The 9,779-nt window shown below is 49.5% G+C and overlaps 3 protein-coding genes across 3 annotated transcripts; 2 read left to right on the top strand and 1 right to left on the bottom strand.

Moving 5' to 3' along the window:
• Positions 1 to 521: 521 nt before the first annotated feature.
• BO85DRAFT_446862 (ArsA family ATPase) lies at positions 522 to 2,150 on the bottom strand. Its single transcript, XM_025659598.1, has 4 exons — positions 1,989 to 2,150; positions 1,489 to 1,917; positions 828 to 1,417; positions 522 to 767 (listed from the first exon to the last, which is right to left on the bottom strand). Exons 2-4 carry the CDS (start codon positions 1,873 to 1,875, stop codon positions 719 to 721), a joined length of 1,026 nt encoding a protein of 341 aa, XP_025518234.1. The 5' UTR covers positions 1,876 to 1,917; positions 1,989 to 2,150; the 3' UTR covers positions 522 to 718.
• An 836-nt stretch (positions 2,151 to 2,986) lies between these two features.
• BO85DRAFT_435980 (hydroxyisourate hydrolase) lies at positions 2,987 to 3,577 on the top strand (the record flags this gene model as incomplete). The annotated part of the gene is made up of 1 exon (XM_025658555.1): positions 2,987 to 3,577. One exon carries the CDS (start codon positions 2,987 to 2,989, stop codon positions 3,575 to 3,577), a length of 591 nt encoding a protein of 196 aa, XP_025518233.1.
• Positions 3,578 to 6,667: 3,090 nt separating this feature from the next.
• atfA (bZIP transcription factor atfA) lies at positions 6,668 to 9,036 on the top strand. Its single transcript, XM_025654730.1, has 3 exons — positions 6,668 to 7,004; positions 7,432 to 8,584; positions 8,637 to 9,036. The coding sequence occupies exons 1-3, from the start codon at positions 6,902 to 6,904 to the stop codon at positions 8,938 to 8,940; spliced, it is 1,560 nt and encodes a 519-aa protein (XP_025518232.1). The 5' UTR covers positions 6,668 to 6,901; the 3' UTR covers positions 8,941 to 9,036.
• The last annotated feature ends 743 nt before the right edge of the window (positions 9,037 to 9,779 follow it).

Raw genomic sequence — 9,779 nt, 5'->3', positions numbered from 1 at the left:
GCTTGTGGACAGGGAAGGCCCTCTGTTCTCCAATGGTGTCGCAATATCCACGAACTGGGCAGCTTCATCCCTGCCCCAGATCGTTGCTTTTATTTGCCCTCTTATAGTGACTGCAGGTTTTATTCGGCAAGGGGCTGAAGGTGAGGCTGAAGAAACGAGTTAGAACTTCCTAGATCAAGGAACGATGATGAATACATCAGGAAATAAGCTCTTTAACTTACTCCCGGGTTTCTTAGAAGCGGATTGTGACCGAAGCAGAAGCTGCGATCTTGGGGCTACGCCGGGGCAGGTGAAAGAAAAAAGCGGCTGAGGATCGAGAAATCAAGCTTGCAAGTGGTCAGGAAGAAGGTGATTGCTTGACAGTGTCCCTGTCCTGAGGCGGAAGACCCACAAATGATCTAGCCCTGGTCACAATCTCATCCCTGAAGATCTGCAGAGGCAGCTAGTGGGAACCTCGACAAGGCGACAGTGAGGCGTTCGGAGAATTAGAGAAGCAAAGTCAGGTGTGATGGAAAGGAAGGCACAGAAGGGGAGCATTGAGCTAATCAAACTCATTCAACACGGTTCAGGATGGCTAGATTGACAATTTTCCAATGAATGCATCTTCACGCTTGCATCTTCTCGCTTCGTATATTATAGTCTATACTCTTTTCATGACTCGTCCAAATAAACAACGTTCGCAGCAAATCTTGAATTGAAAACTCTCCGCTAATCCGCCTCAGTTGCCCTCCGGGGGTACATACGGGTTCACAAGCATGTCGCTGAATCTGTGGACTGGTTAGCCATTCTGATGCTTCTCACAACCGGATATCTGGGGGTCGACTTACTTCTCAAGCTTCTCCTTGCCTCTGACTTCCTCAACCAGCAATGGCATCCTAACCACGTTGAAGTCTTCATACAACTCTTCAATCTGCTCCAAGTACTTCTTCTGCATCTTCCTCCGTGCATTACATTGTTCGCACTCACTGCTTTGCTTGGGGAACAGGAGCTGGTTGACCACAATGGCATGGGTATCGATGTTGTAACTTGTGAGCTCCTGGATCATGCGCTCGGTTTCGTAGAGGGACAAGAATTCCGCAATGCAAACACAGACGAAGGTAGTCAGATCAGCGTCCTTGAACTGCGAGTTGACCTCGCTGATAGTCTCCCTCAGCGACTCCATCTTCTGCAACAATTCATCGATGTTTTGACCGCCGGGCAGACCACCACGAGAACCAAGGATCGAGTTCAGCATGGGACCAAACTGAGAGGACAGCTGCGACAGCTTGGCGAGAGCCTTCTCTAGGACAGTAGGGAACTGGAGGAAGCGGAGGGTGTGACCGGTCGGCGCAGTGTCAAACACAATAACTTCGTAGGACAGCGACTTGACCTGCTTCAGGACTTCGGCAAAAGACATAGCTTCATCAACACCGGGGATCTGCTACAATCAGCCATCTTTCACGAGAGCAATATTATTCTGCTGGTCAGCAGCACTGATGCGTCACGTACACTGAACGCAAGATCCTGCATCATTCCACCAACACCCATACCAGACAGAGGGTCGTCGCCCTGGCCTTCACCACTAGCCAGGAGATCTTGAATACTGCCGTTAGGGTCGATCTCCATAGCGCTCAGGTTCGAGTATCCATCGACCAGCCGGGCCTCCTTTCCGAACTTCTGACCGAAGGCATCGCTAAGGTTGTGCGCGGGGTCGGTGGAGATGAGGAGGACAGATTTGCGAACTTTAGCAAGCTGAATTGCAAGAGAGCAGGAAGTCGTAGTCTTGCCGACACCTCCTTTACCGCCGACAAAGATCCAGCGCAAGGTCTTCTGATTCACCACCGACTGGAGCGTGGGCTCCATGAGGTCGTCGCTGTGCACAACGGCGGATGACATGTTGAAAACTCGTTGAGATGATTATCGGAATCGATTCGATGTCTGAGGAGGGTGCGATAGAGTGAGCTTCCTTGTCAAAGAGGCAGTGTCGCGATATTGAAGCTTGGACTTACCACGTATCGGTTCCCCGCAGAGGCCCAAAACTTTCAGTAGTGGCGGTTAGACAAGTTCGAGAACGTTCTCGGTAAGATAGAGTCACCCGAGCACTGGCGTGAAACAGGCCTATTCAGGTCCAGATGAGCGCGGTAGCAAGGTGCTGAAGATTCAGGTACAATCACTTTAGTGAATCATGTGCAGCGCCAAAGAAAAGCGTTTCCATTCGAGCCGGTGCAACACGCACGTGCGGATGCCATCATTCTCTGCCTGAGGCGACCCCACCCGTCAATAAAGTGACATAATGCCTCACTTCTCTGAGATAATCTTGATTAGTTAGTTGTCTATGTAAATCTAATCGAGCCGGCGGCTCTTCGTCGCTTATTCACGGACTCATTACTGAAGCTATTCGTTTTGCGACCAGCAACCCATTCCTGCCAATCGAGCTCAGATAAACAGCTAATTGTCATTTCCAGCTAGCTTCTGTCTGCGTTTAGAGGCATTGAAAAGCAGTACGAGATTCTATGACACTACACCATTGCAGCCACCTGACATGTACAAAAAAGAATAAGCGGACATCTCCACTTAAAAGAATCTGGCTTGCTCCCGCATGATAAAAGCCGGGTCTTGCGTTACAAAAGTCTAGGTTAGTCAGATCGACGGGCACCACGAACCCCAATCGTTACTACTACCTGGTATCGTAGCATCCCAAGCCGGGGTTGCACACACACTCTCTCTCATATCAAAGTTGATCAGCTAGTGGGTTTGCAACTCTAAGTTCAATCCAGGGGCACTAAACAGATTTGAGCTGTTGTAGTGCTACGAGCTTTTTGGGACCACCCCCGAGTTACCCCACCGATGGTATACTCCGGCATCTCAGGGTAGCTCTGTCGGTGCTCTCCGATGCATGAGAAGCGGAGATAGAAAAAGCCCCTCGCGCGCTGAACACTCTCGAGACAATTTCTACTCTTCTCTCAGTATCTGAAATAATCACCTATAACCTACCTATTCTCTCTTGATGGACCCTAGCTCGGAAATCAAGCCGTCAAGTGGTCAACTGGATAAAGTCACAGACCGTCTTAGCCTCTACCGCAACCAACTCCTCCAATCCCCGATCCACTCTACAGCACAACCCTTCAACAAGTACAACGCAGCATCGACCCTCACCCAAAATACCACCGCAATGTCTCGCGACCCCATTACCTGCCACGTCCTGAACACCCTGACGGGTACTCCCGCGGCGAACCTCCCAGTGACACTGACCCTCCTATCTGCACCCTCCAGCAGCCAGAGTCCCATCACTTTCCAGGCGACGACCGACGCAGACGGACGAGTCAAAAACTGGGAACCCACCACAACTTCATCGTCCGCTTCGTCGGTCCCCGCTATCCTTTCTGCACTCCCAACTGCCGATAGCAAGACGAATTGGTCCGTTCGTTTTGACGTTGGCCCATGGTACGAGGCACAAGGTGTTGAGAGTTTCTGGCCCGAGGTCGAGGTGAAGTTTACGGTCAAGGGACGGGGCCGGGAGGGAGAAGAAGGATGGCGGCATTATCACGTTCCCGTGCTATTGGGACCCTGGAACTATTCGACTTATCGCGGCTCATGACGAAAGGATATCTAGAATAGAAGAGGGGACGATTGTGTACGGATAGGACAGAATAGGATAGGAAGGGACCTTAATCTTATCGCTGCCGACTACCTATTATTAAGTTACTTAAGTTATTTTATCGTGGAGAGCGCCCCATGCATCCCCATACTTATGACGTATCTGGAGAAAAGCTGAAACCATTCCATGCACGGCTCAATAGTTTTGTGACATGCCATTGATAATGGGGTCGCAAGCTTAATAGGGGATGTTAATTGCTACCCCCTACAAACTCACTAAAGGTTAATCAACGCCGAAGATGAGAAATATGGCGCAATTTCACAACCTTCTTCCTATTTCACGTCTGTGCGAGCGATGGCAGGCAATGGGATTAAATTAAATTGACCTTATTTGCCAAGAAACACGCACAGTTATCATATCCTTCGAAATAACCATAACCATAGCTATAACTAGCTACACCAACAGTCCGCGATCTAGACTTTCCGACCAACTCCTCGGAAAGGCTTGCATGGGCAACCGCTGATTTTGATGGCTGCATGGGCAAAAAAGGCTAAATTATGGTGGAAACAGTACTTGTGTGTTAGGTGTATCGACTAGCGTGAAGAGCGACAGACAAACCCCGGACAAGTCAACACATTTTGTTGTGCTGAGGGGTGGGAGAGAAGGAGGAGGAGGGATCGATTTGTTGTCATGTCGGCTAACGCAATTAATCTATGATATGTCCCATTAAACATGGACTATACCTTTTTTTATCATGCAGCTGAGAAGGAAGCGCACCGCAGCTGTAGATACTTTCACTAGTATTGAAGCCGTTGGGCCTAAATACTCCCTTATCAAAAAGTACCGTTGAACGACAGGGGGAATTTATTTTCATGCACTTTGAAGGTTGTGAAGTACCGGGTACATCACATACAGTAAGTGAGTGATTCTTCTAAGGTACATGTGCATACTTGTGTGCAGGAGACTTTGGCAATGATGCAAAGCATCAAAAGAAATTATACTATCACCGGAGCTACAGTGAATACTGGACTCCTTTCAATGTCGATAATGATGGAATGTTTCGACAGGACTGGTTTCGATAGGACTGGTAACGAACATATTGACCTGTAGCACTATCATGTACTGTCTGGGGAACGCAGTACCACTGCCAAGGCTTAAACGAGACGCGAACTGACAGTTTGGAGGGGCCTTCTCAAGCCTAATAATGTGGAGGGGAGGGCCGTATACTCTACTCCGAACCTTCTTGTCCGGTCCACCATTCAACCGTGTAGCCTGTACCACACACGGGGAGCAATGGAAGAGATTGTCCAGAATCCAAGTGGCAATCCACTAGATTCCTTCATCCTTGTTTTGGGCCCCAAAGAGACCGCGCGAGACACTCTCACGTGATGGATACCCACGGGACGAAGGCCCTAGAAGTATTGCGTCATCAGCAGGGGCCCAATCAGCAAGCGGACGTGTCACTCGATGTCCCCGAGCGAGACTGATTGGAACAAGACTTCCCCCCTGAAATGAGAAAGAACGAACCCAGAATCCGGGCAACGGCGATAAGAGAGCCGAGGATTGGAAGGATTTCCTTGTTGGACCCGAAATCTATGTATCTCCAGATTTGGGCGTTGCTCCATGGGCCATTCAGGGAGGGCATCGATGGTATGGAAGTGGCATCGACCATTCGAACAGACGAAGATCCCTCACCGCCCTGCGGCCGGACAAACATGGCGTCGTCTCCATGATTCGTTCACCCGCTCGAGATTGAGACTCTGCAGGGCGGGGGCTCGGAAACGGGCCCGTGAGTGGCTGGACCAAGTGGATGCGCTGGTACATTAGTGGTCTTTTGGAAAGGTGCGCAAGTGGCCACTGCCGGCTGGTCCGACTGTCCGACAAGCCCAGGAAAATTCCTGTCGTCGTCACCGTGATCTCATTCATGGTTTTTCTTTACCCCTTCCTAACTCTTTCGCCCTTAGCCAACTTTCCCTCTTCTGCCCCCGATACATTGTGTTGACCAGTTTGTGGTTACAAGTGCTTCGAATCCAAAGCTTTAAACTTTTGGGCAACCTCTTCGTGTACTTTCCACACATCCCTGGATAGCGACCAACATTCTTATACCTTTGCAATTTTCTTTCCTCGGGACCCGGAAGTGTGTCATACTATCTATTACCACTTCCTTATTAGGTTGAATTTGCCTATCGTTTCCGCCGTCATCCAACAATCGCGTCCACCCGGGTTGTTCTTTGCTTGGATTGGCTGACAAGTATTGCCGGGAATCCACTCCGTCTCCAAGTTTCGTTTTTGCAAGTAAGGGCCAGCCAGCATTTCGCCTGCATAATCATACAGTGCCTGGTCATCTACTATAGGGTAAGGTGTTCTTTATGATTTGCTGTTTTTAGTTTTCGGTGCTTTTTTTTTTCTTTACTTCGCCTACCCTTTAATCATTTCATTTTTTTTTGGGCGAAATTCTGTTGCGGAGTTTCAATATTCCTGCTTTGAAATCAAAAATCATAGGGTGGATGAAGCAAAAAGAAAAAAATACGGAAGAGAAAAGAAAAATACAATTCAAAACAGGAAAGAGCAGCAAGAACAAGATTGGTTCCGAATACAGAACCAGAACCGAAGATAAGAATTAAGAAAAAAAAAGAGTGAAAAGAACCTCAAAGGAGAAAAATAAAAAGGGGAAAATACAAAATCAAAAGAAAAGTAAAGGAAAAGAAAAGAAAAAAAAAATTCTTTTTCGAAAAAAAAAAATTCCATGTAAGTGGTTTCGAGGTTGCACTCTAGCTGGTTGGTAACCCGCGGGCTTTTTGTACTCTCAGGGTTGCATGGTTTCGGCGTGACAGACAGTCGAGACCAAATAGGCATAGCGTGGCCCGACGGCCACTCGACCGCCTCCCCTCTTTCTTTTCCCCCTAAATAATCTCCCTGTCGAAGCCCGGACTACGTCACAACTTTTTCCTTTCCCTTCCCCTTCCACTCCAACACGATCTACTTCTGTCTGAACTGCCGTGTACTCGCTCAGTGACCTCTGGGTACAGGCGTTTGCGCTGCAGTATCTCCAGCTCTCCGAAGCATCAACAACTTATCGCGTTTTACTAACTTCAATCAACCAGCTTTGTCTCTTTTTAACTTCCCATTCCCGTACCCCTCCAGTTGTTTTTTTCTTTTTCAGCGTCCGTCCCCGTCCTTATTCTTCTTCGTGTCCTCGCCACCTCCGTCCGCTCGCTTGGCTATTTTTTTCCCTTACATCCCCGGGGTCACCTGTCGACCTTCCTCGATCTAATATATCGACACCAACCAAAATATCTTCCCCCTCCTCCTTTCTTCGCTATTATGTCTGCGGCTGTTACTTCGACCGTTTCGACCAGTCTAACTAATCATACCGATACTCGTAATTCTTCCCCAATGGATGCGAAAAAGGCGGGTCTAGACGAAGGTGAGTGAGTGTTGTGCATCTTAAGAAAAAAAACTGTTTCGATCCTTCGTTTTGCGCGCGCGCGGAACTCTGGTACCTCCCATATTCCAAACTCCCGAATATCTGCTGTATCTTGCACTTCCTTACTTCATCATCGACCCTTGACCTGTTCTGGCTTGGTTGTACGCCACTGTTCCCCCAAATGTTCTGTTGACTACCCGCCGCCGTCGGGATGACCTCACAATTGGCGTCATCGATGGGGGTCACTGTTATCAGATCCCCTTCCTCTCAAGCTTCGGCCTGGACCGCCTTATTTGGCCAACCTCTTTCTACCTACCCCTGTTTCAGATAACCTCACTGTCGCGTACTCCATCATCATCATTATTACCATTATCACTATCGTCGTTGTTGGTCGTCATACTAACGCGCACATCTGCTCCGGATACAGACTCCCGGGCGACCTCTTCGGATCTCAAAGATACCAAGCCTGATGTAGATCCTCAGACCTCGTTGGCGCCGCCTCCGCGACCAGCCATAACAAGCGCGACTGATACTCCCGATTACTTCAATTCCGTCCACAACCCTTTCTCTCTGGAACCCAATCCCTTCGAGCAATCATTCGGCAGTGGTGGTTCCTCGGGCGAAACACCCGGAAAGTCGATCCTTCCTCCTGTTGCAGCACTTACTTCACCTGCCCTGCCGGGCACAAGTTCTGCCGGCGGCGGCTACGGCTGGTCCAACTCTCTGCGCTCCGGGCCGCTGAGTCCTGCTATGCTCGCCGGTCCGACTGGCACTAGCGATTACTTTGACAGTATTGGCAGGGGTTTCCCTACTCCTAACGAGTCTTCTCTCCGCACTGGATTGACACCGGGCGGAGGGGGGTCTATGTTTCCCGCTCCTAGTCCAAACTCTCAGGCACTTCTGCAGCAGTTGCAGAGTGGTGGTGCGACACCGTCGACTATCGAGTTCCACCGTACTGCTCTTAACGCTGCCAAGAAGAACAGCTTAGGTGGTCCAACCTCTAACCCCACTTCCGAACCTGATCCAGCGACGCAAAACTCCAATATGGATATTAAGCCGAACCAACCTGCAGGTTCCGACCCATTCGGTCATCATGACGCTGCCGATGCGGCCAACGGGCTTTTCATGCTGGCCAAGGGCGGACAGGCGAATCCCAATCAATTCGCTGTGTCGAACCAAGCTTCGATTCAGCCACAGAGTATTCAGGCCAATGACCAGCAACTTGAATCTGGCGCTGATAGACGTAACTCGCAAAACGTGAACGGTGTATCAGGCAGAGAGACCAGCGGCGACGCTTCCGACATGCAGGGTGAGCAGACGAAGCCTGCTGCCAAGGGCAAAGCCAAGAAGAACACTGGTTCCAAAGCCAGCACCGCAGGAAACAACAGGCGCAAGGCAGAAGATGCACCTAAAGGATCAAACAAGAAGGCCAAGACGAGTAACGGGTCTGGTAGTGTTGAGCCTCCTTCCGATGTCGGGGATTCTGAAGATGATGAAGATGATATGAAGAGGAAAAACTCGACAGACACGAAGAAAATGACTGACGAAGAGAAGCGGAAGAACTTCCTTGAGAGGAACAGGTAAGATGCGCTGCTTCATTCTGGCGCAGCTATGTGCTAACGTGGATTGCAGGGTTGCTGCGCTTAAGTGTCGTCAGCGAAAGAAGCAGTGGCTTGCCAACCTTCAAGCGAAGGTGGAACTGTTTACCTCCGAGAATGATGCGCTTACTGCCACTGTCACACAGCTCCGTGAAGAAATCGTCAACCTCAAGACTTTGTTGCTTGCGCATAAGGACTGCCCAGTCTCCCAGGCCCAAGGGTTGGGTCCTCTCATGATGAATGGCATGTCGGCCGGATTTGAAGCGCATCCATACAACATCCCTAACGGTATGATGCAACCTGGCGCACCTATCCCTGCTCAGGGGCTACGACGGTAATGAGTCCCTATGCGAAACCATGATAATATATGATGGGTCGTGTTCATTCGGTTGAAGAACGGCCGATATTCTTGAATTCTTTTTCTTGCGTCAGGAGTGCAGGCGCCACCGTGAGAGTGTGTGGCGCCTTGCCTGCCTGCTACCTCTTGCTCTTATTATTTGGCTACGCGCCACCGGCATGGATAGGTGTTAATGATGTATACGATTTTTAAAAACGGACGGCTGAATTTGAAGTGGAATGGGCATCACTTGATCACCAGAAGGTGCAAACTTGGCGCAAAAGCTTGGCTGCTATCATTTTTTTCATCACTTGTTCTCTCTTTCTTTTCACTTCGACCCCCAAGAGCCCTCGTCCTGACTGGCATTTGGTACTTTCAGGCTAGGGTGGTGTATTGTGTACTCATTATCTTTTGCTTTTTCTTTTTCACTTCTGCTATCCCCTTTGCTATGAGGGCTTCTCTTCGTCTGTCTGATACTTGCGGGCCACTGGGTGTTTGCCTTCGCTAAATTTTGTTGCTGCGAAACACGGTACTGGGTGGCGTACTGGAGGCTTCTTGCTATCGTTATCTTGTCATGCTAGATGCCATTAAGCGTCTAGGGAATTTGCTGAGCTTGAATTCCAATTGATACTTCGATCAAAAACTGCGACACCTGTAAGAATGTGCGTATTCAAGACAGTAGTCTGTAATGTACTTGATAGATCGACGACCTGCAATTGGTGATCAGTAACGGCGTGCTTGGCAGGACGCGGTGGATTTAGGTTCAAACCGTACAAACGGGTCAAACAAGACAACAACATCCTTTCCATACGCGGGTCACCCAGTCTTCGGCGATGGGCT

This window comes from Aspergillus piperis, assembly GCF_003184755.1.
Source record: "Aspergillus piperis CBS 112811 unplaced genomic scaffold BO85scaffold_4, whole genome shotgun sequence".
Classification (NCBI taxonomy): domain Eukaryota; kingdom Fungi; phylum Ascomycota; class Eurotiomycetes; order Eurotiales; family Aspergillaceae; genus Aspergillus; species Aspergillus piperis.
The sequence above is the reverse complement of the archived record's forward strand: the minus strand, read 5'-3'. Positions and strand labels throughout refer to the sequence as shown.

What these genes read in the sequence shown, in the direction of transcription:
- BO85DRAFT_446862 (XM_025659598.1), bottom strand. Translation starts at nt 1,875, where the DNA reads ATGTCATCCGCCGTTGTGCACAGCGACGACCTCATGGAGCCCACGCTC. An exon ending in TGCAGGATCTTGCGTTCAGT is followed by an intron (nt 1,418 to 1,488) that starts GTACGTGACGCA and finishes TGATTGTAGCAG; the next exon opens with ATCCCCGGTGTTGATGAAGC. An exon ending in GGCAAGGAGAAGCTTGAGAA is followed by an intron (nt 768 to 827) that starts GTAAGTCGACCC and finishes ACCAGTCCACAG; the next exon opens with ATTCAGCGACATGCTTGTGA.
- atfA (XM_025654730.1), top strand. Translation starts at nt 6,902, where the DNA reads ATGTCTGCGGCTGTTACTTCGACCGTTTCGACCAGTCTAACTAATCAT. An exon ending in AAAGGCGGGTCTAGACGAAG is followed by an intron (nt 7,005 to 7,431) that starts GTGAGTGAGTGT and finishes CTCCGGATACAG; the next exon opens with ACTCCCGGGCGACCTCTTCG. An exon ending in AACTTCCTTGAGAGGAACAG is followed by an intron (nt 8,585 to 8,636) that starts GTAAGATGCGCT and finishes CGTGGATTGCAG; the next exon opens with GGTTGCTGCGCTTAAGTGTC.